The sequence below is a fragment of the Oncorhynchus kisutch genome, linkage group LG14 (assembly GCF_002021735.2).
Source record: "Oncorhynchus kisutch isolate 150728-3 linkage group LG14, Okis_V2, whole genome shotgun sequence".
NCBI lineage: Eukaryota > Metazoa > Chordata > Actinopteri > Salmoniformes > Salmonidae > Oncorhynchus > Oncorhynchus kisutch.
In genome coordinates, this window is record NC_034187.2 from 30,873,234 (window position 1) to 30,898,484 (window position 25,251).

Below are 25,251 nucleotides of genomic sequence, written 5' to 3' on the forward strand. Positions count from 1 at the left end.
ACATATTCTTATTTTCAATGATGGCCTAGGAACAGTGGGTTAACTGCCTTGTTCAGGGGCAGAACAACCCTGTCAGCTCGGGGATTCGATCTCGCAACCTTTCGGTTACTAGTCCAACGCTCTAACCAATAGGCTACCTGCCGCTCAGAAACACCCTGATGACTGCGTTAGATCATGAGTAACAGGCATGAACTCATTCTACTGATTTCTCTCTTTAAATTGAGTCTTATTAGTTGAATAATCATGTCATTGACTTAATTCCTGAAAGACCTAGCAATATACCAATAGTCTGTATTATCAATTACTGATGTGACTGTAATGTAATGGCACATGGCTAAATGCTCAGTATGTGTTAAATGTACAATAATATCAGTCTAAAATCGTATGTTTTTTTTATTGAGACTGTAAACTGATCTTTGATGTCACAGCATTAATCTATTGGGAATCATGCATATTAGATTGGGTATTGTCACCGAAATTAGTTTGGGGGCTCACATGATTTCAACCCCCCCCCCCCCCCCCATAAATCCTGCTGATGTTCTATTAGACTCAAGTGGGGTATTACTGTTATTAATATGAACATAATTATAATAGGCTCAAATAAGTACAGATGACATGACCCCCCCCCACTATTGACTATCTCTGACTGTTGTATTCATGTTTAAATCTTTCATCTTTTAATCTATTTGTCATTTTGGCTGCACCTACATTTCCTATTTTCCCCTTCTGTACCTGTTGTCCCTACCTACAAAGGTCTCACCTCTCTTATCTATGAATGACAATGTCATGTTAAATAAAAAAGCCATTGATGGCCCACGTCAGTCGTATTTCGTAAGAAGTTACCATTCATCCTGGTGAGATACCTGTAGCACTGATGTAAAGAGTTATAGCTACTGAGCATGACAATAACATGGCAATGTTTGCTTACTGCATCAGGAAGTAAATATACCACTTTCCCAGGTGCAGATTGAGGTTTGTGCATCACAGTAGAACACATTTTCAGACATACCCCTCGTGCGAATAAGGAATGTCAATTGTAGATTTGCTAAAGGGATGTGAAGTAATAAGAGATACTAGCCTCTCCACAACATTTGTATCAGCAGTAAATCACAGGGAATTATGTATTCAGTTGATTATTTTAGTCCAGTGAGATAAAGGTAATTGGGGAACATGATTTCATTGTGTAACATTATTATATTGTGTAAGGCATAAGTGTTAAGAACATTCTCTCCCAACAGGATCTATCTTGTTTGAATGCTGAAACCTTCATACTGTCTAGCTCCTTTACTCCACCTTGTGGGGAATGTGTGTGGTGAGAATCGGACTTCACGAGGAACTTGTTCAAGGATTCCTATAGATCTCCTCTCAGTTAAACCACATTAGTTATCAGAAATGGCACAGTAGCTAGTCAGTATGATTAAATGGTTGCGTCAAGCAGATGAGAGCTTAGACTGTCTAACCACTATTTCCCTTTGTGTGTTTGAGCGATTGTGTCTGATCCCACCAGCATGGTCAGTGTCATAACAACGCTCTGACCAATCCAGTGTCACCATGTCCACAAACAGAGAGCAGTGGGGATCAGTCGCTCAGGGACATAAGGAAGGGGGTGCTTATTCGAGGGATGGGTAGAATTAGGTTCCTGGGATTAGTGAGTTTGCGTTGTCTAGTGATGGAACCACTAGATCTGGGTGGTAATAACAAAAACAAGGGAGATATCTTCTATCTGGATCCACTGAATTATTTTGTCTATCAGATGATGATCTATCCTAAAACAAAATTAAACTCACTGGGATAGTTTTGGACTCCTGTTTACTTTAGAAGGATAAGATCTGTTTTTATACATTTTTGGGGTTTATATTACCATGGTATCTCAGAAGCTATGGTGGTGCTTTTGACTCGGAATGTTTACTGTCTGGCAGTGCCTTCGATTTTCAACAGGAAAGGTGAGTTACAGTTTAGGCTAAAGCAATGGACTAAGTCCTGGATATTCTCAGACAGTTTTCATTTATGATACATACCTTGAATTCCCTTCTTGGAGTTTTATGGCCAAGCAAGTGTTGGCCATAAAACCTTTTCTAGGTCATTTCTAGGGGATAAGGGAAGGGTGGTTAACTGGTTCAATTGATATGAGTAAGACTGTAAAGGTGACTAGTTCATACCTGTAGTCATGAAATGTGTTAACTGTTAGCTGTTGGTGTGATAGAGGCATTGCAAGCTCTAATGGACCATTCTATTTCATCTCTTCTGATGTTATTTTGTTGAATGTCTATCACTGAGAGCTTGTATTTCCTTACTTTGCTGGGATACTGTTTCTGCAAAACATTTAATTCATCAATCATTCTGACTGAATTGACAGTTAGAACGGACTAATTCCAGCATGGTCCTCCTAGCCCAACAGAGCATGTACAGGACGTGGCTACATTTTAAAGCAGCTTTGTTTCACTAAAGATGATGGTTTAGCACTCGGCCACATCTGTCCTGCACTTAACATTATCTCGCTGATCCTAGATGCCAGGACTAGAGGTCGCCCGATTTAATTGGAATCGCCGATTTCAAGTTTTCATAACAATCGGAAATCGGTATTTTTTTCACCTTTATTTAATTAGGCAAGTCAGTTAAGAACACATTCTTATTTTCAATGACGGCCTAGGAACGGTGGGTTAACTGCCTTGTTCAGGGGCAGAACGACAGATTTTTACCTTGTCAGCTCGGGGATACAATCTCGCAACCTTACAGTTAACTAGTCCAACACTCTAACCACCTGATTACATTGCACTCCACGAGGAGCCTGCCTGTTACGCGAATGCAGTAAGAAGCCAAGGTAAGTTGCTAGCTAGCATTAAACTTATCTTATAAAAAACAATCAATCATAATCACTAGTTATAACTACACATTGTTGATGATATTACTAGTTTATCTAGCGTGTCCTGCGTTGCATATAATCGATGCGGTGCGCATTCGCGAAAAAGGACTGTCTTTGCTCCAACGTGTACCTAACCATAAACATCAATGCCTTTCTTAAAATCAAGACACAAGTATATATTTTGAAACCTGCATATTTAGTTAATATTGCCTGCTAACATGAATTTCTTTGTCACTTCTCTTGCAACAGAGTCAGGGTATATGCAGCAGTTTGGGCCGCCTGGCTCGTTGCGAACTGTGAAGACTATTTCTTCCTAACAAAGACAGCCAACTTCGCCAAACGGGGGATGATTTAACAAAAGCGCATTCGCGAAAAAAGCACAATCGTTGGACGACTGTACCTAACCATAAACACCAATGCCTTTCTTAAAATCAATACACAGAAGTATATATTTTTAAACCTGCATATTTAGGTTAGCAGGCAATATTAACCAGGTGAAATTGTGTCACTTCTCTTGCGTTCATTGAACGTAGAGTCAGGGTATATGCAACAGTTTGGTCCGCCTGGCTCGTTGCGAACTAATTTTACATAATTATGAAGGTTGTACAATGTAACAGGAATATTTAGACTTATGGATGCCACCCATTAGATAAAATACGGAACGGTTCGGTATTTCACTGAAAGAATAAATGTCTTGTTCTCGAGATGATAGTTTCCGGATTATACCATATTAAATGACCCAAGGCTCGTATTTCTGTGTGTTATGTTATAATTAAGTCTATGATTTGATAGAGCAGTCTGACTGAGCGATGGTAGGCACCAGCAGGCTCGTAAGCATTCATTCAAACAGCAATTTTGTGCGTTTTGCCAGCAGCTCTTCACAATGCTTCAAGCATTGCGCTGTTTGACTTCAAGTCTATCAACTCCCGAGATTAGGCTGGTGTAACCGATGTGAAATGGCTAGCTAGTTAGTGGGGTGCGCGCTAATAGCGTTTCAAACGTCACTCGCTCTGAGACTTGGAGTAGTTGTTCCCCTTGTTCTGCATGGGTAACGATGCTTCAAGGGTGGCTGTTGTCGATGTGTTCCTGGTTCGAGTTTAGGTAGGCGCGAGTAGAGGGACAAACTATACTGTTACACTGGCAATACTAAAGTGCCTATAAGAACATCCAATAGTCAAAGGTATATGCAATACAATGGTATTTGGACTAGAGAGAAATAGTCCTATAATAACTACAACCTAAAGCTTCTAACCTGGGAATATTGAAGAATAATGTTAAAAGGAACCACCAGTTTTCATATGTTCTCATGTTCTTATCAAGGAACTTGAATGTTAGCCTTCTTACATGGCACATATTGCACTTTTACTTTCCCAACACTTTGTTTTTGCATTATTTAAACCAAATTGAACATGTTTCATTTATTTGAGGCTTAATTGATTTTATTGATGTATTATATTAAGTTAAAATAAGTGTTCATTCAGTATTGTTGTAATTGTCTTTATTACAAATAAAATGTAATGGGTATCGGCTTTTTTTGGTCCTCCAATCGGTATCAGCGTTGAAAAATCATAATCAGTCGATCTCTAGTCAGGACTGCTGTTCTGGAATGGGTACTACTACTGTTCTCATGATAACCCTATGACACTGCTTCTCTGAATTATATGAGAGTAGGAATGTTGGTGGAATATACTGGCTGATTATCTCAATGAAGCCTGCTGGGACTTGTGGCTAATGTAGTTGATGAATACCATTTAAATGTTGAGGACAATTACCCATTCTTTTGGGTTGTTGCATTGTCTTTATTGCACATAGCAGCCATTGTATAGTGAGTTAAATAAAGATTGTTTTGGAACAGGATTGATAAGTAGAGACATCTGTTCACATTCAACCTTTGTGGATATAATTAAAATCCAATCATTTTGATACAATGTCGTTTTGTCATTGATATTGTGCATTTATTTACACACGCTGTAATGAAAATGCATGCATAGACATATACAGTATGTATGTATATCCACTCACATTCTCTCTCCTCCCAGCAGTCCCAAAGCATGAGGATGGGACTCGCGTCCCTCCACACTTCCAGGAGAATGTGTTCATCGAAGGCAGCCGACCTAAGTACCTGGAGGACCTGCACACTGAGGCCCTAGAGGGACTCAAACTGCAGCAGCAGGAAGGTATTAAACACCCTGAAAATCCCTCCAAATACTGACGCTAACTCCATCACCTACCCCTGATTAGATGAACTAATTAAGTAAATTTAATGTGGCCGCTCTTTTTGAAAAATGTTTACCTTTTTATTTCAGAAACCAATAATTGGGTGGACTACCAGGATGACCAAAGCGTCACAGTAAGTTTCCCATTCTACATTTTAATCACGGTGCTACATCAAATCACTAAACATTATCTTGTTACAAGTTCACTCCAAACCTGCTATAATTAAGCGTATACTAATGGTTTACTGTTGAACTTTCTGGGATTCCTATAGTCGACAGTGACCCGGCTGCCAGACGACACTGAGAGTGACAGTGAGAGGAGAGGCTATCTGTCAGACAGCACCATAGCAGACACAGCGTCACAGGTCTCAACACGCTCCACTGTCTCCACACGGTCCTCACGGTCAGGACTGACCCGCCAAGGTAACCTGACATGACCATAGCCAGAGAATGATTCATACTGGAACCACTGTAACACCTTGTCCAACCAGTGATTGTTTGATTGTATGGAGTGAAAGTGCTTGTTGATTATTTTGACCTAATATTTCTCTCCTGCTTTTTGTTTCCTTCCCCAGCATCAACCTTCAGGCCCCTGAAGCCAGAGAAGGCCAAGGCCAGGAGGAGACACAGGAGAACCACAGTTATGGGGATACCACATCACGTCCAGAGGGAACTGGGTATGCTACTCATTATTTATGCTTTAAGTGGATTGAAATGTGTCTGTATAGGCCATTGTGAAGATGCCTGTGGATAATTGCACCCTTAACACAACACATACTTTTCTATTGGCTTGTGTAGCTGTATATGAACCTATCCTGATTTGTTCTGTTCCTCACTTAAGGGTTGGACAGAGCCTCATGGGCAGGTCGTCAGGTTATAGATGAGGGTGGGCTCCCTAACGGTGAGAGTCTGGACTTCTCCACCATCGATGGGCCTAACCTGGCTGGTTCCCAGGAGGGGGTGAGGAAGTACCTCCAGTCCGTAGAAGGCCTGCAACCTGTCTGTGAGGACCAGATCCAGAAGGTCCCCTCCCGGGCCGGACACAGGGACGACCTGGCTCTCCTCCAGCACATGGGCCCCCAGCTGTCCGACCTGAATCGGCCCAAGTCCCTGGCTGTCCCCTGGATGACCACAACCTCTAGCCTGCTTCAGCTGCACCCCAGCCCTGTCATGTCCATGTCCCCCCAGGCCACCTACATGTCTAAGATCATCCCAAACGCTGTGCTGCTACCCTCCATAGACGTGGTGGAGATCACCCGGAACCGTAGTCGGAGCAGCGTTCGTACTGTCAGTAAGAGCAGCCTGCTGCTGGCCAGCCCTGCCTCCTCCCGCGCCTCCTCCCGCGCCTCCTCCCACGCCTCCTCCCACGCCTCCTCCCACGCCTCCTCCCACGCCTCTACCATGTCCTCCGCCTCCCGCTACAACCCATCACACTTCTCTGACAGCTCTGGATGGAGCCACTCTGAGTCCTCTGAGACCCTGGTGTCTGACTCTTCCACAATCTCCTCCAACAGCACCACCAGACAGGGGGGCTCACAGGGGGGGGATGGGGAGGGTTCATCCAGGGAGACGACCCTGGATAGCAAGAGTATCCACTCCTCTGTCAGTAAGGCCTCCAGGACCTCCTCCACCAACGGTAAAGGGAAAGCCAGAGGGGATGATGGCAAACAGGAGGGGCCCTTCGCCCGGAGCATGTCTGTGATGAAGTCCAAGAGGGCACCGGCCCCACCCAGCCGCTCCTACTCCCTACACAAGGACAACATGAAGAGGCACTCGCGAGACCTGATTAACAGCATGGTTACTGCCCTTCCCCAAAGCAGCCCATTCCAGGGAGGGGAGGTTAATGCTTTCAGTGCTGGGGAAAGTAACAACAGTAGCCCTGGCTACACAGCAGACACCAGCTCTCTGGATGAGTCTTCAGGCTCTGTGACAGCCAGCCCCTTCAACACCCCACAGCAGGCAGCCAGGGAGAAGGTGAGGAACGATCAGCCAGGCTCCACAGGCTCCTCTCCCCAGAAACAGACCCCCCAGGAAAATGGCCTGAAGAATGTCTCTCCCTCCAGTGGCTACTCCAGCCACGGTGGCACACCCACCCTCCTTTCCAAACAGACCCTTAACCCATCTCCAGGGAATAAAAGAGGCATCCGAGCAATCATCTTCCCAATGGCACCATCGCTGGCAGCTTCAGCCCCATCACTTGTCATTCAGCCCCAGGCCTCCGACAGCAGCAAGACGCCTGAGCCAGTCGACACTGTAACTCCCTCACCTTCAGTCATGTCACTCAGAGAGCCGTTCAACATCCCGCCCCCACCCAAGGTGTCTGCCCCCTCTCCTCCTCCCCCGGAGGTATGGGCACACAACAAGCGCACCTTTGAACTGCTACTAGGTCCCCCGGCCCCCAACAACACGGATACGGTGGTGCGAAAGAACCCAAAGGATCGACGACAGCAGAGGCAGTCGCCTTCCACATCAAGAGAGGGTTATGTTAAGAACGTGTCACCTGAGAGGAAAGATGAGGCAGGAGGTGTGCTGGAGGGGGTCACTGAGCCTCGAGCTAAAGAGCAGACAGGTCCAGCAGACCAGGAAAGGGTACTGTCTTCCATTGTGGAGACTAGTAATCCAGCAGCACATACGTTTGAGTCGGGAAAAGGTCAGGAGAGTGAAGTAGCACAGAAGGTTGAAGAGAGGGCCCAAGGAAGTCAGTTGGGAGTTAAAGAGAAGGTGCAGGGAAGTCAGTTGGTGGTTGAAGAGAAGGTGCGGGGAAGTCAGTTGGTGGTTGAAGAGAAGGTGCAGGGAAGTCAGTTGGTGGTTGAAGAGAAGGTGCAGGGAAGTCAGTTGGTGGTTGAAGAGAAGGTGCAGGGAAGTCAGTTGGTGGTTGAACCAGAGAGGGTCATTGTAAATCAGTTGATAGGTAAACTAGAGAAGGTACAGACAAGTAATTTGGTAAATGGAAAATCGGTGAACGCCGCAGTAGCTCCAGTAAAGGGCCTAGGAAAAGTAAAGACAGAAATACAGACTACTACTCCTGCTGCAGCCAAAAAGACTGAATTCCAACCTAAAATGGATACGTCTTTGGTAAGCCCTGCTCTAGCACACATCTCCCCATCTCCGTCTCCTCCCCCAGCACACTATCCTCCCCTTCCCCCTTCCAAACAGACCCCACCTGTGGCCCCCTCAGACTCTATGCCTGCTCCAGAGCCGCCACTAGTCTCCACCACTGGGGAATCCTCCTGGCCCCCTCCGCCTTCTCCCATGGACTTGGCCACCCTTGGCAATGAGCTTGACCTGCCCATTCCCCCACCACCAAGGGTAGTTATGACAGAACTTGTGCCCCCTGTTTCAACTGTACTACAGGGAATCCCACCTCCACCCCAGGGTATCCCACCTCCACCTCCCCAAGAAGCCCCACCTCCACCAAAAGCTCAATTTGGTCCTCACTCCTACATCCCTCCACCTCCCCAAAGTATCCCACCCCCACCTCCACTGGAAAACATACAGCAGCACAGTCCAGTGACCACAGAGGGACAGAACCAAGAGAAGTCCCTCAGCAAGAGCTCTTTCTCTCCCACTCCCCCAGAGGAGAGCTCCACTCCCGTGGTAACCCCCACCCTTCTGCAGACGGTCAAGCTGAGGTCTGTCAATAATGGTGACCAGGATCAGGAAAAGGACCATGGACAGGACTGGACAGGGGTCACTTTAAGGGCCAAAAAACCCAGTAACGGTGAGGCTCCCCAGAAGCCTATTCGAAGGTCTCTGTTCATGACATCTCCCCCTCCTACTGTCACATCCCCAACTACGACTGTTATCTCACAATCTCCCATAGCCCAACCCCCAGAGGCAGCCCCAGCCACAGAGGACACCCCACAGGCAGACCCAGAGTCTGCCACATTCCCAGAGGTAGCCTCAGAGGGAGCCACAACCCCAGAGGCAGCTGCAGAAACACCTCTAGCCACAGTCCCAGCTGAGGCCCTAGAGGTAGCCACAGCCTTAGCTGAAGCCCCAGCCAAGCCCCAGCCCAGCATACTTAATTTACCCTTAAAGTCATCCATTGTCACCTCTCCTACGAGGAAGTCACCACCTGCCTCAGCCACCACCCCCTCCATGAGGATGCAGGAGGCCATCCGCTTGAGGACAGCATCCAGAAGTAAAGAGGGGCCTCCCTCTCGTCTCAGTCTGCACTCTCCAACAAGTCTTAAGTCTCCCTCCTCCACCGCCAGTTTCATCTTTGCCAAGAGCACAAAGAAGATTGTCATAGAGACCCCCTCATCCCCTGAGGCCCAGGCCAATCTCACAAAGAACCTGATAGCTGAGCTTTCATCTATGTCCAATCCAGCCAAGTCCATAGAAACACAGAAGGTGGTGGTCAAGGTGCCTCCACCTGTGTCAAGGAAACCCAAGCCTAAGGTCAAAGAGACAGAGCCCAGTGTGGAGACTGAGCATGTGCAAACTGCTGGTCAGGAAGCATAGCCAGCAGACAGCACTGAGGGTAAGGGATCTGTGATTGTGACACAACCATACTTGCCTAATTTGTTACAGCTATTGTCCATTTGCACTGCTTGTTGATCTGATCTGACTGATCTTTCTCTCCTGTCAAAGGTGCCCCAGAGGCTCCAAGCGGGACAGCAGTGCCACCATTATCCTCCATATGAGCAACACTGCCACTAAGCAAGGATTAATCAAAGACAGACTTATCTGTACATTGAGAAGACACCATATGTCAAGCGCAATATGCAAGAGGGAGAGAGGTGGATAAAAAAAAAGAAGTGAGCGGATGATGCAATCAGAGCCTTCTGAAGACAGGGCAACTGGACATAACTACATGTAACCCTCTCACATAAGAGCTCTGAGTTTGAAATCCTTTGAGTGCATGTTAAAATGGTGTTGGCCTTTAATTTTTCTAATACTCTTGTTGTATTTTGGAGCATCTTTCTTTGGCAGAGGGACTTCTTACTGGTCTGATTTAATAATGGAGAGTCAGTCACAGTGCATGCTGGTCTAGGTTGCCCTCTAGTGTCAACTATGGAATGTCACAGCTACTGCTGTTGGGTACTGCAAACACTTGTCTGGATTATATACCACAATGTTGGATTTTTGATATATTCGTTATAAGATAATGCACAATTAGAATGTGTTGAGTTCTTATTTCATCCATGTTTGTTGTAATAAAATAATTGACCTAAATTATTTGTCCTGTAGACATCTTCCCATTAGATTTTGTGGGAAATATGTTATTTTATGTTTTCTATGTCAATATGTGGCAATCTTTCCTGATCTTTCCTTTTCTCCTTAGCTACTAAAATGCTATAATCAGAGCTGGGCGATACCACTAGTTCTAGAATGAGAATGAGAATGAGAATCATATTCATGATGAGAATCCCAATTTTCATGGTCATGTTTTTTTGTTTATTTTGGTATGAATGTACAGACTTTTACAGGAATCTCACCCTGCGTGTAAATCAAATCTCACAGGTTTAATCTGAAGCACAGTTTATGAATTTAACTGGTCATTTAAAGACTATTGGGGCAAATCTTTGTCTTGCTTTTAGTTTTATCCTGCACATTTTGATACATTTCCTTTCAACCAGATGGGAGCTATATTATACATTGCATTTATGTTACTAATTTGTACAGAATTTGGGATATTTCACAACAATGAAACATCTGCTTTGAAAGTACATATTATTCAGTGATTTCAATGATTGTAGAAAAGTAATCTGACAAATGATTATGTATAGTTTCATTTATTTCAAGGTAACAGAATAAATGTATATCTTCACAATGAATTAATTTAGCCATTTCATTATTTCTACCTTGTTTCTGAAACCTTTTGAGAAATCTTCCATCAATGTTTTGTGAGTCAATTAGGCTTCTCTAGATTCTGTTTATGCAACACACAAACACCCTGTTCCCAGGTTTCCACCTTTTGTGTCTTGAAACCTCCCATGTTCACACACGTCTGGGTTTTCACTATCCATCTTAGACACATTTGTATGTTGAATTACAGTCCAAACTAAGACTAAATAAAAATAGATTTTCACTGTATACAGTGAGCTCTAAAAGTTTTGGAACAGTGACATTTTTGTTTTGGCTCTACTCCAGCACTTTGGTTTTGAAATGATATCATGACTATTTACAGACTGTCAGCTTTAATTTGAGGGTATTTAAATCTATATCGGGTGAACCATTTAGGAATTACAGCACGTTTTGTAGATAGTTCCCCCCCATTTTAGGGGACCAAATGTGGATGCTACCATGATTACAGATCATCCTGAATGAATAATGCGTGAGAACGTTAGAGGCACAAATATCGTACCCCCCCCAAAAATGCTAACCTCCCTTGTTATTGTAATGAGAGGCTAGCATGTCTTGGGTGTATGATATTTGTGCATCTAACTTTCTCAATCATTATTCACGATTCATTCAGGACTATCTGTAATTATGGTAGCATCCACATTAATGTAGAAGGGTTTAGAAATGTTCTATTCTTATTTACAATAAATGTGACTCCAAAATGACAGTACATTTACCATTTCTATTGGGCACAAAATGATCTGAAACACAAGCAAAAGAAACCGCAAATGCATCCAAGTTTGTAGAGTCACAAGCTTGACGTAATCATTGCGTGCTAGGAATATGGGACCAAATATTAAACTTTTGACTCTTTTAATACACAATGTGCCTTCAGAAAGTATTCACACCGCTTGACTTTTTCCATGTTTTGTTGTGTTATAGCCTCAATTTAAAATGGACTATTGGATTTTGTCACTGGCCTACACACAATACCCTATAATGTCAAAGTGGAATTATGTTTTTTGAAATGTTAAATTAATACAAATGAAAAGCTGAAATGTCTTATTTTTTATTTTTTATTTCACCTTTATTTAACTAGGTAGGCTAGTTGAGAACAAGTTCTCATTTGCAACTGCGACCTGGCCAAGATAAAGCATAGCAGTGTGAGCAGACAACAAAGAGTTACACATGGAGTAAACAATTAACAAGTCAATAACACAGTAGAAACCAAAGGGGGAGTCTATATACAATGTGTGCAAAAGGCATGAGGAGGTAGGCAAATAATTACAATTTTGCAGATTAACACTGGAGTGATGAATGATCAGATGGTCATGTACAGGTAGAGATATTGGTGTGCAAAAGAGCAGAAAAGTAAATAAATAAAAACAGTATGGGGATGAGGTAGGTGAAAAAGGGTGGGCTATTTACCAATAGACTATGTACAGCTGCAGCGATCGGTTAGCTGCTCAGATAGCTGATGTTTGAAGTTGGTGAGGGAGATAAAAGTCTCCAACTTCAGCGATTTTTGCAATTCGTTCCAGTCACAGGCAGCAGAGTACTGGAACGAAAGGCGGCCAAATGAGGTGTTGGCTTTAGGGATGATCAGTGAGATACACCTGCTGGAGCGCGTGCTACGGATGGGTGTTGCCATCGTGACCAGTGAGCTGAGATAAGGCGGAGCTTTACCTAGCATGGACTTGTAGATCACCTGGAGCCAGTAGGTCTGGCGACGAATATGTAGCGAGGGCCAGCCGACTAGAGCATACAAGTCGCAGTGGTGGGTGGTATAAGGTGCTTTAGTGACGAAACGGATGGCACTGTGATAGACTGCATCCAGTTTGCTGAGTAGAGTGTTGGAAGCCATTTTGTAGATGACATCGCCGAAGTCGAGGATCGGTAGGATAGTCAGTTTTACTAGGGTAAGCTTGGCGGCGTGAGTGAAGGAGGCTTTGTTGCGGAATAGAAAGCCGACTCTTGATTTGATTTTCGATTGGAGATGTTTGATATGAGTCTGGAAGGAGAGTTTGCAGTCTAGCCAGACACCTAGGTACTTATAGACGTCCACATATTCTAGGTCGGAACCATCCAGGGTGGTGATGCTAGTCGGGCATGCGGGTGCAGGCAGCGACCGGTTGAAAAGCATGCATTTGGTTTTACTAGCGTTTAAGAGCAGTTGGAGGCCACGGAAGGAGTGTTGTATGGCATTGAAGCTTGTTTGGAGGTTAGATAGCACAGTGTCCAAAGACGGGCCGAAGGTATATAGAATGGTGTCGTCTGCGTAGAGGTGGATCAGGGAATCGCCCGCAGAATTGAACCCTGTGGCACCCCCATAGAGACTGCCAGAGGACCAGACAGCATGCCCTCCGATTTGATGCACTGAACTCTGTCTGCAAAGTAATTGGTGAACCAGGCAAGGCAGTCATCCGAAAAACCGAGGCTCCTGAGTCTGCCGATAAGAATATGGTGATTGACAGAGTCGAAAGCCTTGGCAAGGTCGATGAAGACGGCTGCACAGTACTGTCTTTTATCGATGGCGGTTATGATATCGTTGAGTACCTTGAGTGTGGCTGAGGTGCACCCATGACCGGCTCGGAAACCAGATTGCACAGCGGAGAAGGTGCGGTGGGATTCGAGATGGTCAGTGACCTGTTTGTTGACTTGGCTTTCGAAGACCTTAGATAGGCAGGGCAGGATGGATATAGGTCTGTAACAGTTTGGGTCCAGGGTGTCTCCCCCTTTGAAGAGGGGGATGACTGCGGCAGCTTTCCAATCCTTAGGGATCTCAGACGATATGAAAGAGAGGTTGAACAGGCTGGTAATAGGGGTTGCGACAATGGTGGCAGATAGTTTCAGAAATAGAGGGTCCAGATTGTCAAGCCCAGCTGATTTGTACGGGTCCAGGTTTTGCAGCTCTTTCAGAACATCTGCTATCTGGATTTGGTTAAAGGAGAACCTGGAGAGGCTTGGGCGAGGAGCTGCGGGGGGGGCGGAGCTGTTGGCCGAGGTTGAAGTAGCCAGGCGGAAGGCATGGCCAGCCGTTGAGAAATGCTTATTGAAGTTTTCGATAATCATGGATTTATCAGTGGTGACCGTGTTACCTAGCCTCAGTGCAGTGGGCAGCTGGGAGGAGGTGCTCTTGTTCTCCATGGACTTCACGGTGTCCCAGAACTTTAATCAATAAGTATCCAATGCCTTTGTTATGGCAAGCCTAAATAAGTTCAGGAGTGAAAATGTGCTTACAAAGTCACAGTAGGTTTCATGGACTCCCTCTGTGTGATATAATAGTGTTTATCGTGATTTTTTTTAATGACTACCTCATCTCTGTAACCCAGACATACAATTATCTGTAAGATCCCTCAGTCGAGCAGTGAACTTAAAACACAGATTCAACTACAAAGACAAAGGTTTCCCAATGTCTCACAAAGAAGGGCAGCTATTGGTAGATGGGTAAACATTTAAAAAATCTGACATTGAATATCCCTTTGAGCATGGTGAAGTTATTAATTACACTTTGGATAGTGTATCAATACACCCAGTCATTATAAAGAAATGGGTGTCCTTCCGAACTCAGTTGCTGGAGAGGAAGGAAACCACTCAGGGATTTCCCCCTGAGGCAAATGGTGACTTTAAAACAGTTACAGAGTTGAATGGCTGCAATAGGAGAACGCTGAGGATGAATCAACAACATTGTATTTACTCCACAATACTAGCTTAATTGACAGAGTGAAAATAAGGAAGCCTTACAAAATACAAATATTCAAAAACATGCATCCTTTTTGCTATAAGGTACTAAAGAAATACTGCAAAAAAGTTGCAAAGCAATTCACTTTTTGTCCTGAATACAAAGTGTTATGGTTGGGACAAATCCAATACAACAAATTACTGAGTACCACTCAATATTGTCAAGCATAGGGTTGGCTGGACCATGTTATGGGTTATGGGTGCTTGTAATCTCTAAGGACTGGAGAGTTTTTCAGGATAAAAAAAGAAACAGAATGGAGCTAAGCACAGGGAAAATCCTAGAGGAAAACCTGGTTCAGTCTGCTTTCCACCAGACACTGGGAGATGAATTCACATTTCAGCCGGACAATAATCTGAAACACAAGGTCAAATCTACACGGGAGTTGCTTAACAAGAAGACAGTGAATGTTACTGAGTGATCGGGTTACAGTGTTGACTTAAATCTACCTGAGAATATATGGCAAGACTTGAAGTACAAAGCCAAAACAACAAAAATGTGTATAGCCGAATCCACTAATTTGAAGAGGTGTCCACATACTTTTGTATATATAGTGTATCACCACGTGGCTCCAAGTTTACTTTGATATAATGGTAATTATATCAACATTTGTGCATAAAGGAGTTTCCACTGACATTTCTCGCATAATTAATTTTACTCACAAAAAAAGATTCCACTATATGGAACAACCAAATTGTCTGTCGGCATTTATAAAATTATACCGGTAAATCCTGTTTCCATCAGCCCGGTCGTGACTTTTTTAATGCTTCATCTGCAAGAAATGGTTGGATGGAAACTTGGTTACTGTCCCAATGCTTTTGGAGATCACTGTATGTATACAATGTATATTTTAGTATTGATATTATTTTGAGTTTATATAATACATTATTTATATTGGAATTTCAAATGTTTTTGTCACCTGGGTAATGGGTCAAACAATATGTTACCTTTGTAGAGGATTCTTTTTAGATCAACTCCTATCAGAGGATGTGTCTGACAGTTTGTACAACTCTAATACTCATACATGAAAGTGTATGTCTGCAAAGGGAATCCTTGAGGAATAATGGATTGAATTTATGTGAGCGGCTGGATCTGTCTATTGCCTTTATATGATCAAAACATAATGTGTGGATCCTTATTTACAATGGTGATATGCAGGCCATACTGTAGAAGATACTAAAATAACTACTGCCTTGTGCCTCGAAAAGGAGTGTCAGGAATATTATGGAAAACAACGTCTTGGGAACGTCCTTGCTTCACTGACGTTGTGCGTCATCGGGCACGTCTAGCCTCTGTGAGGAGCCAGGGCTAGGTGGAGTAACAAAGGGTGAATAGTAGATCAGTAGGTGTTTCATTCCTCTATATCTACAAAACATTCCTCATTGAAGGACTTACTTGATTTTGTACTATTGCTGGCCGAATACAGTAAACTCTGTCATGAGCTGGAAATCTGGTTCACTCAAAGTTATTTAAAAAAAACTTTATTACATTTAGTTTTACAGGAACAGTGCACATAACCAATACTTGGGGGTGCTAAGAAAATAGTTGATTTTCATGACTTCAGAGTTATAAGGAAGTTGTCGTTTTTTCAATAAAAGCAGAAATGGCACACAGCACATTCGATATAAATTTAGTTTTTAATTGAATTTGGTCAAAGAATATTCAACAAAATAGCTATAAACCTAATACGTGTAAAGGTGATATACTTCAGCATCTGACAGCGCCCATGCACTGAAGTCTTTCAGCAATAACAACACAATACATCCAAAATGCGACAACAACAAGAAGTGCATTTATTCCATATGCATAATCAGAGAACTGTGCATTGGTAATAATGTTTCGGATGAAATGGCTATCACAACGTCCAAAATGAAATTAATAATATCCGAAGCGCAGTCACAACGAGAAGTGCAATGCATTTAGCATACGCCTATTAACTGTGCACACACTTGTAAAACGAACTAGCTATCGCAATCTTAGTGATTATATTTATATTACAAAAATACATGTAGGCCGACAAAACGCATGCGTCTTCTTGTTCCATCCAGATCCAGATCAGCGTGATTGAATCATGATCCCGAAATGGCACACAGCACATTCGATATATGCTTCTACACCTGCTTCTACACCTGCATTGCTTGCTGTTTGGGGTTTTAGGCTGGGTTTCTGTACAGCACTTTGAGATATCAGCTGATGTACGAAGGGCTATATAAATAAATTTGATTTGATTTGATTTGATATAAACTTAGACTTTCTCCTGGGCCCCGTTGTGAACGCCGGATATGACAGCGCAGTGTGATCAATTTTTCATTTACTAAGAGTCTCTTTGATCGTAGCGAAAAGCGACTCGGGATGTAATCCATCAACTGGAGTGAAATTAAGAAATTCCTGAGGTCCTTACTCTCATCTACCATCAATGCAAATAGTTTAGCATCTTATATTTCACCACTTATCTGATCCCTAATCGTATTTGCCATAATGTCTAATATTTCATTCTGTATATCATGATGCGTGTATTTAGCATTTCTAGGATTATCTGATATTTTCTGTACAACTGTTTTGTCGAATTTGCCTATGACCTGTAAAAGTTCAAGGAAGTTTCCCTGGTTGACAGCCATGTCGTTTTCTATGTCTCCTCTCTGTGAAAGTCCCTGGTATGCAGTGTAACGCAATGACTCCACAACTGGAGTTGTTTTCGAATATTCATCACTTTGTTTCATGTGAACTGTTTGCTCTCTGATTGTTTCATTTGTATCAATGCTTCCTTCCCTCTCCACGCCCCTACCTGGGCTCGAACAAGGGACCCTCTGCACACATCGACCACAGTCACCCTCGAAGCATCGTTACACAAAAGCCGGGTCCCTTGCAGAGCAAGGGGAACAACTATTTCAGGTTTCAGACGGAGTGATGTCACCTGATTGAAACGCCATTAGCGCGCACCATCGCTAGCTAGCTAGCCATTTCACATCGGTTACACATAGATACAGTGAAAGGTCATAAAATAGGGAGGAAGACAGGCTGAGTAGAGAGATGAATGTGATTGAAATAACCAGAATTTTAATCAGTATATTTCCTTTTGTTGGCTTCATGTGTGCTATTTTTACTTATTTGACAATAAAAGTTTTAGGCCAACAGCTGCATTGACCATCTCAGAGTTCCATGCACTCATTTAGGCTGTTTAGCCAATGATCACAGTGTATCAATGTGTTCTTATGGCAGAGGCTAGTGCTTTCACAGTAGTTGAATTTTAACTTTTATATTTGTATAATTTTTACTAAAATGTTTATGATTAACCACGTGAAACCATTGGTTAATCATAAACATTTTACTGAAAATGATACAAATAAAACTAAAACGTTATTATTGAAATGGAACTGTTCCACATATGAAAATCAAAACTGACACACATTGAGGCAAATTCAACACAATACATTACTGGTGTTAAAGAAATTAAGAGAGTTGCATTCACTTTTTAAATAAAATGTTGTTTTCCAGTCCAACTCATCCCAAACCATCTCAATTGGGTTGAGGTTGAGTGATTATGGAGGCCAGGTTTTCTGATGCAGCAATCCATCACTCTCCTTCTTGGTCAAATAGCCCCTACACAGGAGATGTGTTTTGGGTCATTGTCCTGTTGAAAAACAAATGATAGTCCCACTAAGCGGAAAGCAGAAGGGATGGCGCATCGCTGCAGAATGCTGTGGTAGCCATGCTGGTTAAGTGTGCCTTGAATTCTAAATAAATCACAGACAATGTCACCAACCAAGCACCATCACACCTCCTCCTGCATGCTTCACGGTGGGAACCACACATGCAGAGATCATTCGTTCACATACTCTGCATCTCACAAAGACACAGCGGTTGGAACCAAAAATTTCACATTTGGACAGATTTCCAGCGGCCTAATGTCCTTTGCTTGTGTTTCTTGGCCCAAGCAAGTCTCTTCTTATTATTGATGTACTTTAGTAGTGGATTGTTTGCAGCAATTCCACCATGAAGGCCTGATTCACACAGTCTCTTCTGAACAGTTGATGTTGAGATGTGTTTGTTACTTGAACTCTGTGAAGCATTTATTTGGGCTGCAATTTCTGAGGCTGGTAAGTCTAATGAACTTATCCTCTGCAGCAGAGGTAACTCTGGGTCTTCCTTTCCTGTGGCAGTCCTCGTGAGAGCCAGTTTCATCATAGCTCTTTATGTTTTTTTGCGACGGCACTTGAAATGTTCCTGATTGACTGACCTTCATGTCTTAAAGTAATGATGGACTGTAATTTCTCTTTGCTTATTTGAGCGGTTCTTGCCATAATATGGACTTGGTCTTTTACCAAATAGGGCTATCTTCTGTATACCATCCCTACCTTGTCACAACACAACTGATTGCCTCATATGCATTAAGAAGGAAATAAATTCAAACGAACTTTTTAACAAGGTACACCTGTTAATTGAATTGCATTCCAGGTGACTACCTCATGAAGCTGGTTGAGAGAATGGCAAGTGTGTGCAAGGCTGTCATCAAGGCAGAGGGTGGCTAGTCTGAAGAATCTCAAATATAAAATATATATTTTGATTTGTTTAACACTTTTTTGGTTACAGCATGATTCCATATGTGTTATTTCATAGTTTTGATGTCTTCACTATTATTCGACAATGTAGAAAATAGTACAAATAAAGAAAAACCATTGAATGAGTAGGTGTGTCCAAACTTTTGACAGATACTGTATATATACAGTGCATTCGGAAAGTATTCAGACCCCTTGACTTTTTCCACATTTTATTACGTTACGGCCTTATTCTAAAATTGATTCAATAGTTTTTTCCCCCTCATCAATTTACACACAATACCCCACAATGACAAAGCAAAAGCAGGTATTTAGCGGACATTTTTGCAAATGTATTAAAAATACAAATCTGAAATATCACATTTTCATAAGTATTCAGACCCTTTACTCAGGACTTTGTTAAAGCACATTTGGCACATTAGAGCCTCGAGTCTTCTTGGGTATGACGCTACAAGCTTGGAACGCCTGTATTTATGGAGTTTCTCCCATTCTTCTCTGCAGATCCTCTCAAGCTCTGTCAGGTTGGATGGTGAGCGTAGCTGCACAGTTTGTTTCAGGTCTCTCCAGAGATGTTCGATCGGGTTCAATTCCGGGCTCTGGCTGGGACACTCAAGGAGGTTTGGTTGTTCCAAACTTCTTCCATTTAAGAATGATGGAGGCCACTGTGTTCTTGGGGAACTTTAATGCTGCAGAAATTGTTTGGTACCCTTTCCCAGATCTGTGCCTTGACAATCCGGTCACACACCTGTCTATATGTGGGGCAGCAGATAGCTTAGTGGTTAGAGCATTGGACCAGTAACCGAAAGGTTGCTGGATTGAATCCCTGAGCTGACAAGGTAGAATCTGTTGTTCTGCCCATGAACACGGCAGTTAACCCACTGTTCCCTGAAAGGCCGTCATTATAATTAAGAATATGTTTTTAACTGACTTGCCTAGTTAAATAAAAGTATAAATTATTATTTTTTAATATAAGGTCCCACAGTTGACAGTGCATGTTTGGGCAAAAACCAAGCCATGAGGTCGAAGGAATTGTCCGTAGAGCTCTGAGGCAGGATTTTGTTCGATGCACAGATCTGGGGAAGGGTACTAAAAAATGTGTGCAGCATTGAAGGTCCCCAAGAACACAGTGGACTTCATCATTCTTAAAAGGAAAAACTTTGGATCCACCAAGACTCTTCCTAGAGTTGTCTGACCAGCCAAACTGAGCAATCAGGGGAGAAGGGCCTTGGTCAGGGAGGTGACCAAGAACCCAATGGTCACTCTGACAGAGTTCCAGAGTTCCTCTGTGGATATGGCAGAACCTTCCAGAAGGACAACCATCTCTGCAGAACTTTCTGTATGTACTGTAAATGTAAAATAAAGTTATTTATTCGTATAACAAATCCCTAATTCTGTGGATTAGTTGCATCTCAGATTAGCTCTGTCTCTTGTAAGTAGGTTTAGAAGTTTGTTGAAACTGCTATAATATTGTAGTTGCACTGACCATAATGATTGCTGTGATGGCTGCTGGACCTACTGATGCTCTCTTACCACGGAGGAAAACATATTTTGGACCATCAAAAAATAATCGCCTTTCAAACAAAAAACATCTACTGCACTTCATAAAGCAGAAAAAGGGAACACATTTCTGAATGGATTCATTCATGTATTTAATGGCTTTATATAATTTTACACTGTCTGCAATATTCTTCCTACAGTATGAGTAACTGCCGTATTATTTTATAGTTTTTTTCAAACAAAACCATGAAGAATAGAGGATGGTGATTGGCTTGACAATGAAACCAATGGCATTGGGAAGAGAACAAACAGATCTGGAACCAGGCTAGCTAGTCTGTTCACATTCTTATCTAAATGTGTTGCCATGGGTGCACATTGTATCCAGTTGTATCTGTTTACTGGTGGTGGGAGGGAGTGGACTCTCAACTCATTCACTGTTAACTGTAATTTCTGGATAAAAAAAGAGAGAAGAATCCCATGGAATCGATGCTAAATGTTATTTTATTAAGCAGCTGAAAGGGTCCTACAGTATCAACCAAAAACTCCTGCTTCAAGGTATTACCCAGAATTGCATTTTATTTTCAGCATGTCTTGGTTCACATGATTTTGTCATGTGCTGGTGTCACAGGTGATGAGTCATAATACCGTAATGTTTTTTTAAACAAAGCTGTATGTGTTCTGAGTCTTTGACACATCTATGTGTTGACTCAACATAACTGAAGCAGAAGATGAAATTGACAATGGTATATGTCAGTATGCTTAATGTAAAACATGTTTCGTCAATCCAAGCTGTTACTTGTCCACTTGCTCTTAGTTGGATGTAAATTCATATACAGTTGAAGTCGGAAGTTTACATACAACTTAGCCAAATACATTTAAACTCAGTTTTTCACAATTCCTGAATCCTAGTAAAAAGTCCCTGTCTTAGGTCAATTAGGATCACCACTATATTTTAAGAATGTGAAATGTCAGAATAATTGTAGTGAGAATGATTTATTTTAGCTTTTATTTATTCCATGACATTCCCAGTGGGTCAGAAGTTTACATACACTCAATTAGTATTTGGTAGCATTGCCTTTAAATTGTTTAACTTGGGTCAAACGTTTCGGGTAGCCTTCCACAAGCTTCCTACAATAAGTTGGGTGAATTTTGGCCCATTCCTCCTGACAGAGCTGGTGTAACTGAGTCAGGTTTGTAGGCCTCCTTGCTCACACACGCTTTTTCAGCTCTGCTCAAACCGTAGTCTGGCTTTTTTATGGTGGTTTTGGAGCAGTGGCTTCTTCCTTGCTGAGCGACCTATGTCGATATAGGACTCGTTTTACTGTGGATATAGATACTTTTGTATCTGTTTCCTCCAGCATCTTCACAAGGTCATTTGCTGTTGTTCTGGGATTGATTTGCACCTTTTGCACCAAAGTACGTTCATCTCTAGGAGACAGAACGCGTCTCCTTCCTGAGCGGTATGATGGCTGCGTGGTCCCATGGTGTTTATACTTGCGTACTATTGTTTGTACAGATGAACATGGTACCTTCAGGCATTTGGAAATTGCTCCCAATGATGAACCAGACTTGTGGAGGTCTACAATTACTTTTCTGAGGTCTTGGCTGATTTCTTTATATTTTCCCATGATGTCAAGCAAAGACGCACTGAGTTTGAAGGCAGGCCTTGAAATACATCCACCTCCAATTGACTCAAATAATGTCAATTAGCCTATCAGAAGCTTCAAAAGCCATGACATAATTTTCTGGAATTTTCCAAGCTGTTTAAAGGCACAGTCAACTTAGTGTATGTAAACTTCTGACCCACTGGAATTGTGATACAGTGAATTACAAGTGAAATAATCTGTCTGTAAACAATTGTTGGAAAAATGACTTGTGTCATGCACAAAGTAGATGTCCTAACCGACTTGCCAAAACTATAGTTTGTTAACAAGAAATTTGTGTAGTGGTTGAAAAACAAGTTTTAATGACTCCAACCTAAGTGTATGTAATCTTCTGACTTCAACTGTATGTCTGCACAACAGAGAATTCTTAATAGTTTTTACAATAATGGACACGTCTCAGTTGGGGGCTGTAAAAAAAAAATAGGATCAAAATATAATGGGGTTGGATCTTGATTTACAGCAATAACTGAGAAGAGAAGTCATACAGGAAACACTACCCTTTAAGGAATGTAATGAAACGTCATGGAACCTGTTAGAGGGTGCAGCCAAGGTGTGAAGAAAATGTGAAAAGTACAGTAGATGACGTAGATCAGTAGTTCAGTCAATCTTTAAGACACTGTATAAGACACCAGTTCCTGGACTGCTACCGATTCATTGAAGGACTTACTTGAATTTGATACTGGTTAAATACAGTGAACTCTGTCATGAGCTGGAAATCCTGGGTCACTCAAATATGTTTTGTTTCTCTCCTCATCATCAAGGCATCCTATTCTGGTAAGACACTTCCATGGTACACCTTATTTTACGGTCAATCGTGACTAACTACTTTAATGTAATGAGTAATGTATCTAATAGAAAGGGTCACTGTAATCATGCCATCTCTTAGATGGGGTAGTAAGATTGTCTGTGTCCCTCTGTCTATAGTTGAATTTGAGATCAGTGTTCCTCGTGAGCCTCAACTTGCCATCGTGGGGCAGTATGTGGTCCTAGACTGCAGCTTCCCTGTGGGAAAGGCCTGGGACCTGGACAACAGTGTGATAACATGGCAGAGAGGCCTGGAGGTGATACACAGTTTCTACCACGGACAGGACCAACTGGACAGACAGAGCAGTCACTATACCAACAGAACCAGCCTGTACCACTCTGAGATGAAGAGGGGTAATGCCTCTCTCAGGCTGGACCGTACCAACCTGGGGGACAAAGGAGACTATACCTGCTCCGTGAGCACACTGCTGGGCAGTAAGACGAAAACCTTTGCCCTGAAATTAGCAGGTGTGATATCATATTAAACATGGTTTTCTGCTTTGTGGACTGAGAATTTACTGATGTACTAGAAAATGAGTAATTTGACACACTAATTAGGGTTCCTTGTGATGTACTGTATAATGCTTACTGAGATACTTGTATATTCTTTCATGCCATTAAACTGTGTCCATTGCCTCTTATTTCAGCATACTACCCTGAGCCACACCTGAAGTTCACAGCATCTCCAAGAGATGTGGAGCTACTCTTGACCTCACAGGGAGGGTACCCGCGACCCTCAGTGCATTGGCTGGATGACAACGGTGATGATGTCACCAATAACACAGTCACAAACATCTCAGAGGACACACAGGGTCTATACACTGTGTTCAGTACATTAAATCTACAGGGACAATTCAACGAGACCATCACCTTCGTCTTAAAGAACAAGGCCCTGGGACAGGAGATCAGGAGAGAGATCACACTTCACTCAGGTACATAGACAATATCCTGGATTTGAAAAACACTTGACATTGCCTCTTTACTGAACGAGAGAGAGAGGAGAGAGAGCGCGAGCGAGCAAGAGAGAGAAATAGAGTTCAGTTGTTTAGACATACAGTATAATCACAATGTCCTAAATTTCTGTTCACAGCAAATGAGAGGTCGTCAGTGGAAAAAGGCAGAATTTCTGGAGACAACAAGAAGAGATGGACAATTCTTGTTCCTATAGTGACATTTGTACTGCTGTTGTTTGTACTATTAATGCCAGCACTGAGAAATTACGTGCCATGGCCATCGGAGAAACCATCACCTGTCTAGAAAACACCATCAGGCTCATAAGTCATCACAAACGCCTTTTAATGTACTTTACAACGGAGAAGAAGACAAGACATTTAGGAATATATAATGAATGGATCTATGGCGTCAACATGATTCTTGCCAGTGTTTGCAATACAGCCCGTAGTATCTTTCCAAGGAGTTACTGCCATAGTACATTATAGTTCACCATGTAAATGTGGGTGCTACTTAGTTTCTTCTCAAACACAGAAATGGTTGCCAATGTATTTATTCAGAGAAAGAGACAAAAAGTGGAATAATACATATTTATTTAAATGTATGGATTAAGTGCATCATTGACTAGCTGCGTCTCAGTAAAGGTTGTTAAAACTGAATTCTTATCGTGAATGTACAATAGATGTACAATATATCCAGTTAAAAGGTACAGTGATTGTATTTTACTCAGTCAGTTAAGAACAAATTCTTCTTTACAATGACAGCCTACCTCGGCCAAACCCTAACGACGCAGAGCCAATTGTGCACCACCCTATGGTACTCCCAATCACAGCCAGTTGTGATACAGCCTGGAATTGAACTAGGGTCTGTAGTGACACCTCTAGCACTGAGATGCAGTGCCTTAGACCGCTGGGCCACTCGGGAGCTTCTGTATGACTCACTCACATTTCAGACCAACCGTCTCTTCATGTCATGTTAATGGAATGTGACAACGGTTATGTATAGACTACTGTACCTATATAGTACACACATAGTCATTTTATTATGGCACTTATGAGCACTTAGTGGGGATATTGTGGAGACCACTTATCTACACGTGGTTTGTTATCCCATCATAAGAGTTGTGGTTGAAACAATGTTGCACTTTAACACTCATTAAGCTAGTCATATG

At 42.5% G+C, this 25,251-nt stretch overlaps 2 protein-coding genes across 4 annotated transcripts in view; both read left to right on the forward strand.

The window, feature by feature from the left end:
- Positions 1 to 10,862, forward strand: part of LOC109903979 (uncharacterized protein KIAA1522 homolog) — a 38,646-nt gene extending 27,784 nt beyond the window's left edge. Inside the window, exons 3-8 of one of the 2 annotated variants that reach the window (XM_020501024.2) lie at positions 4,903 to 5,040; positions 5,170 to 5,213; positions 5,352 to 5,502; positions 5,655 to 5,756; positions 5,921 to 9,565; positions 9,676 to 10,862. In XM_020501024.2, coding sequence (XP_020356613.1) covers positions 4,903 to 5,040; positions 5,170 to 5,213; positions 5,352 to 5,502; positions 5,655 to 5,756; positions 5,921 to 9,546 — 4,061 coding nt within the window. In that variant the 3' untranslated portion in view covers positions 9,547 to 9,565; positions 9,676 to 10,862. The remainder of the gene's footprint in view (positions 1 to 4,902; positions 5,041 to 5,169; positions 5,214 to 5,351; positions 5,503 to 5,654; positions 5,757 to 5,920; positions 9,566 to 9,675) is intronic. The other variant, XM_020501025.2, reaches the window with a different exon arrangement.
- Positions 10,863 to 22,586: 11,724 nt separating this feature from the next.
- LOC109903181 (CD276 antigen) lies at positions 22,587 to 24,684 on the forward strand. Of its 2 annotated transcripts, XM_020499826.2 has the most exons (4): positions 22,587 to 23,099; positions 23,250 to 23,597; positions 23,777 to 24,061; positions 24,220 to 24,684. In XM_020499826.2, the coding sequence occupies exons 1-4, from the start codon at positions 23,030 to 23,032 to the stop codon at positions 24,384 to 24,386; spliced, it is 870 nt and encodes a 289-aa protein (XP_020355415.1). In that variant the 5' UTR covers positions 22,587 to 23,029; the 3' UTR covers positions 24,387 to 24,684. The 2 variants fall into 2 exon arrangements, with proteins under 2 accessions (XP_020355415.1, XP_031644103.1); XM_031788243.1 differs by having other exon boundaries at positions 22,587 to 23,597.
- The last annotated feature ends 567 nt before the right edge of the window (positions 24,685 to 25,251 follow it).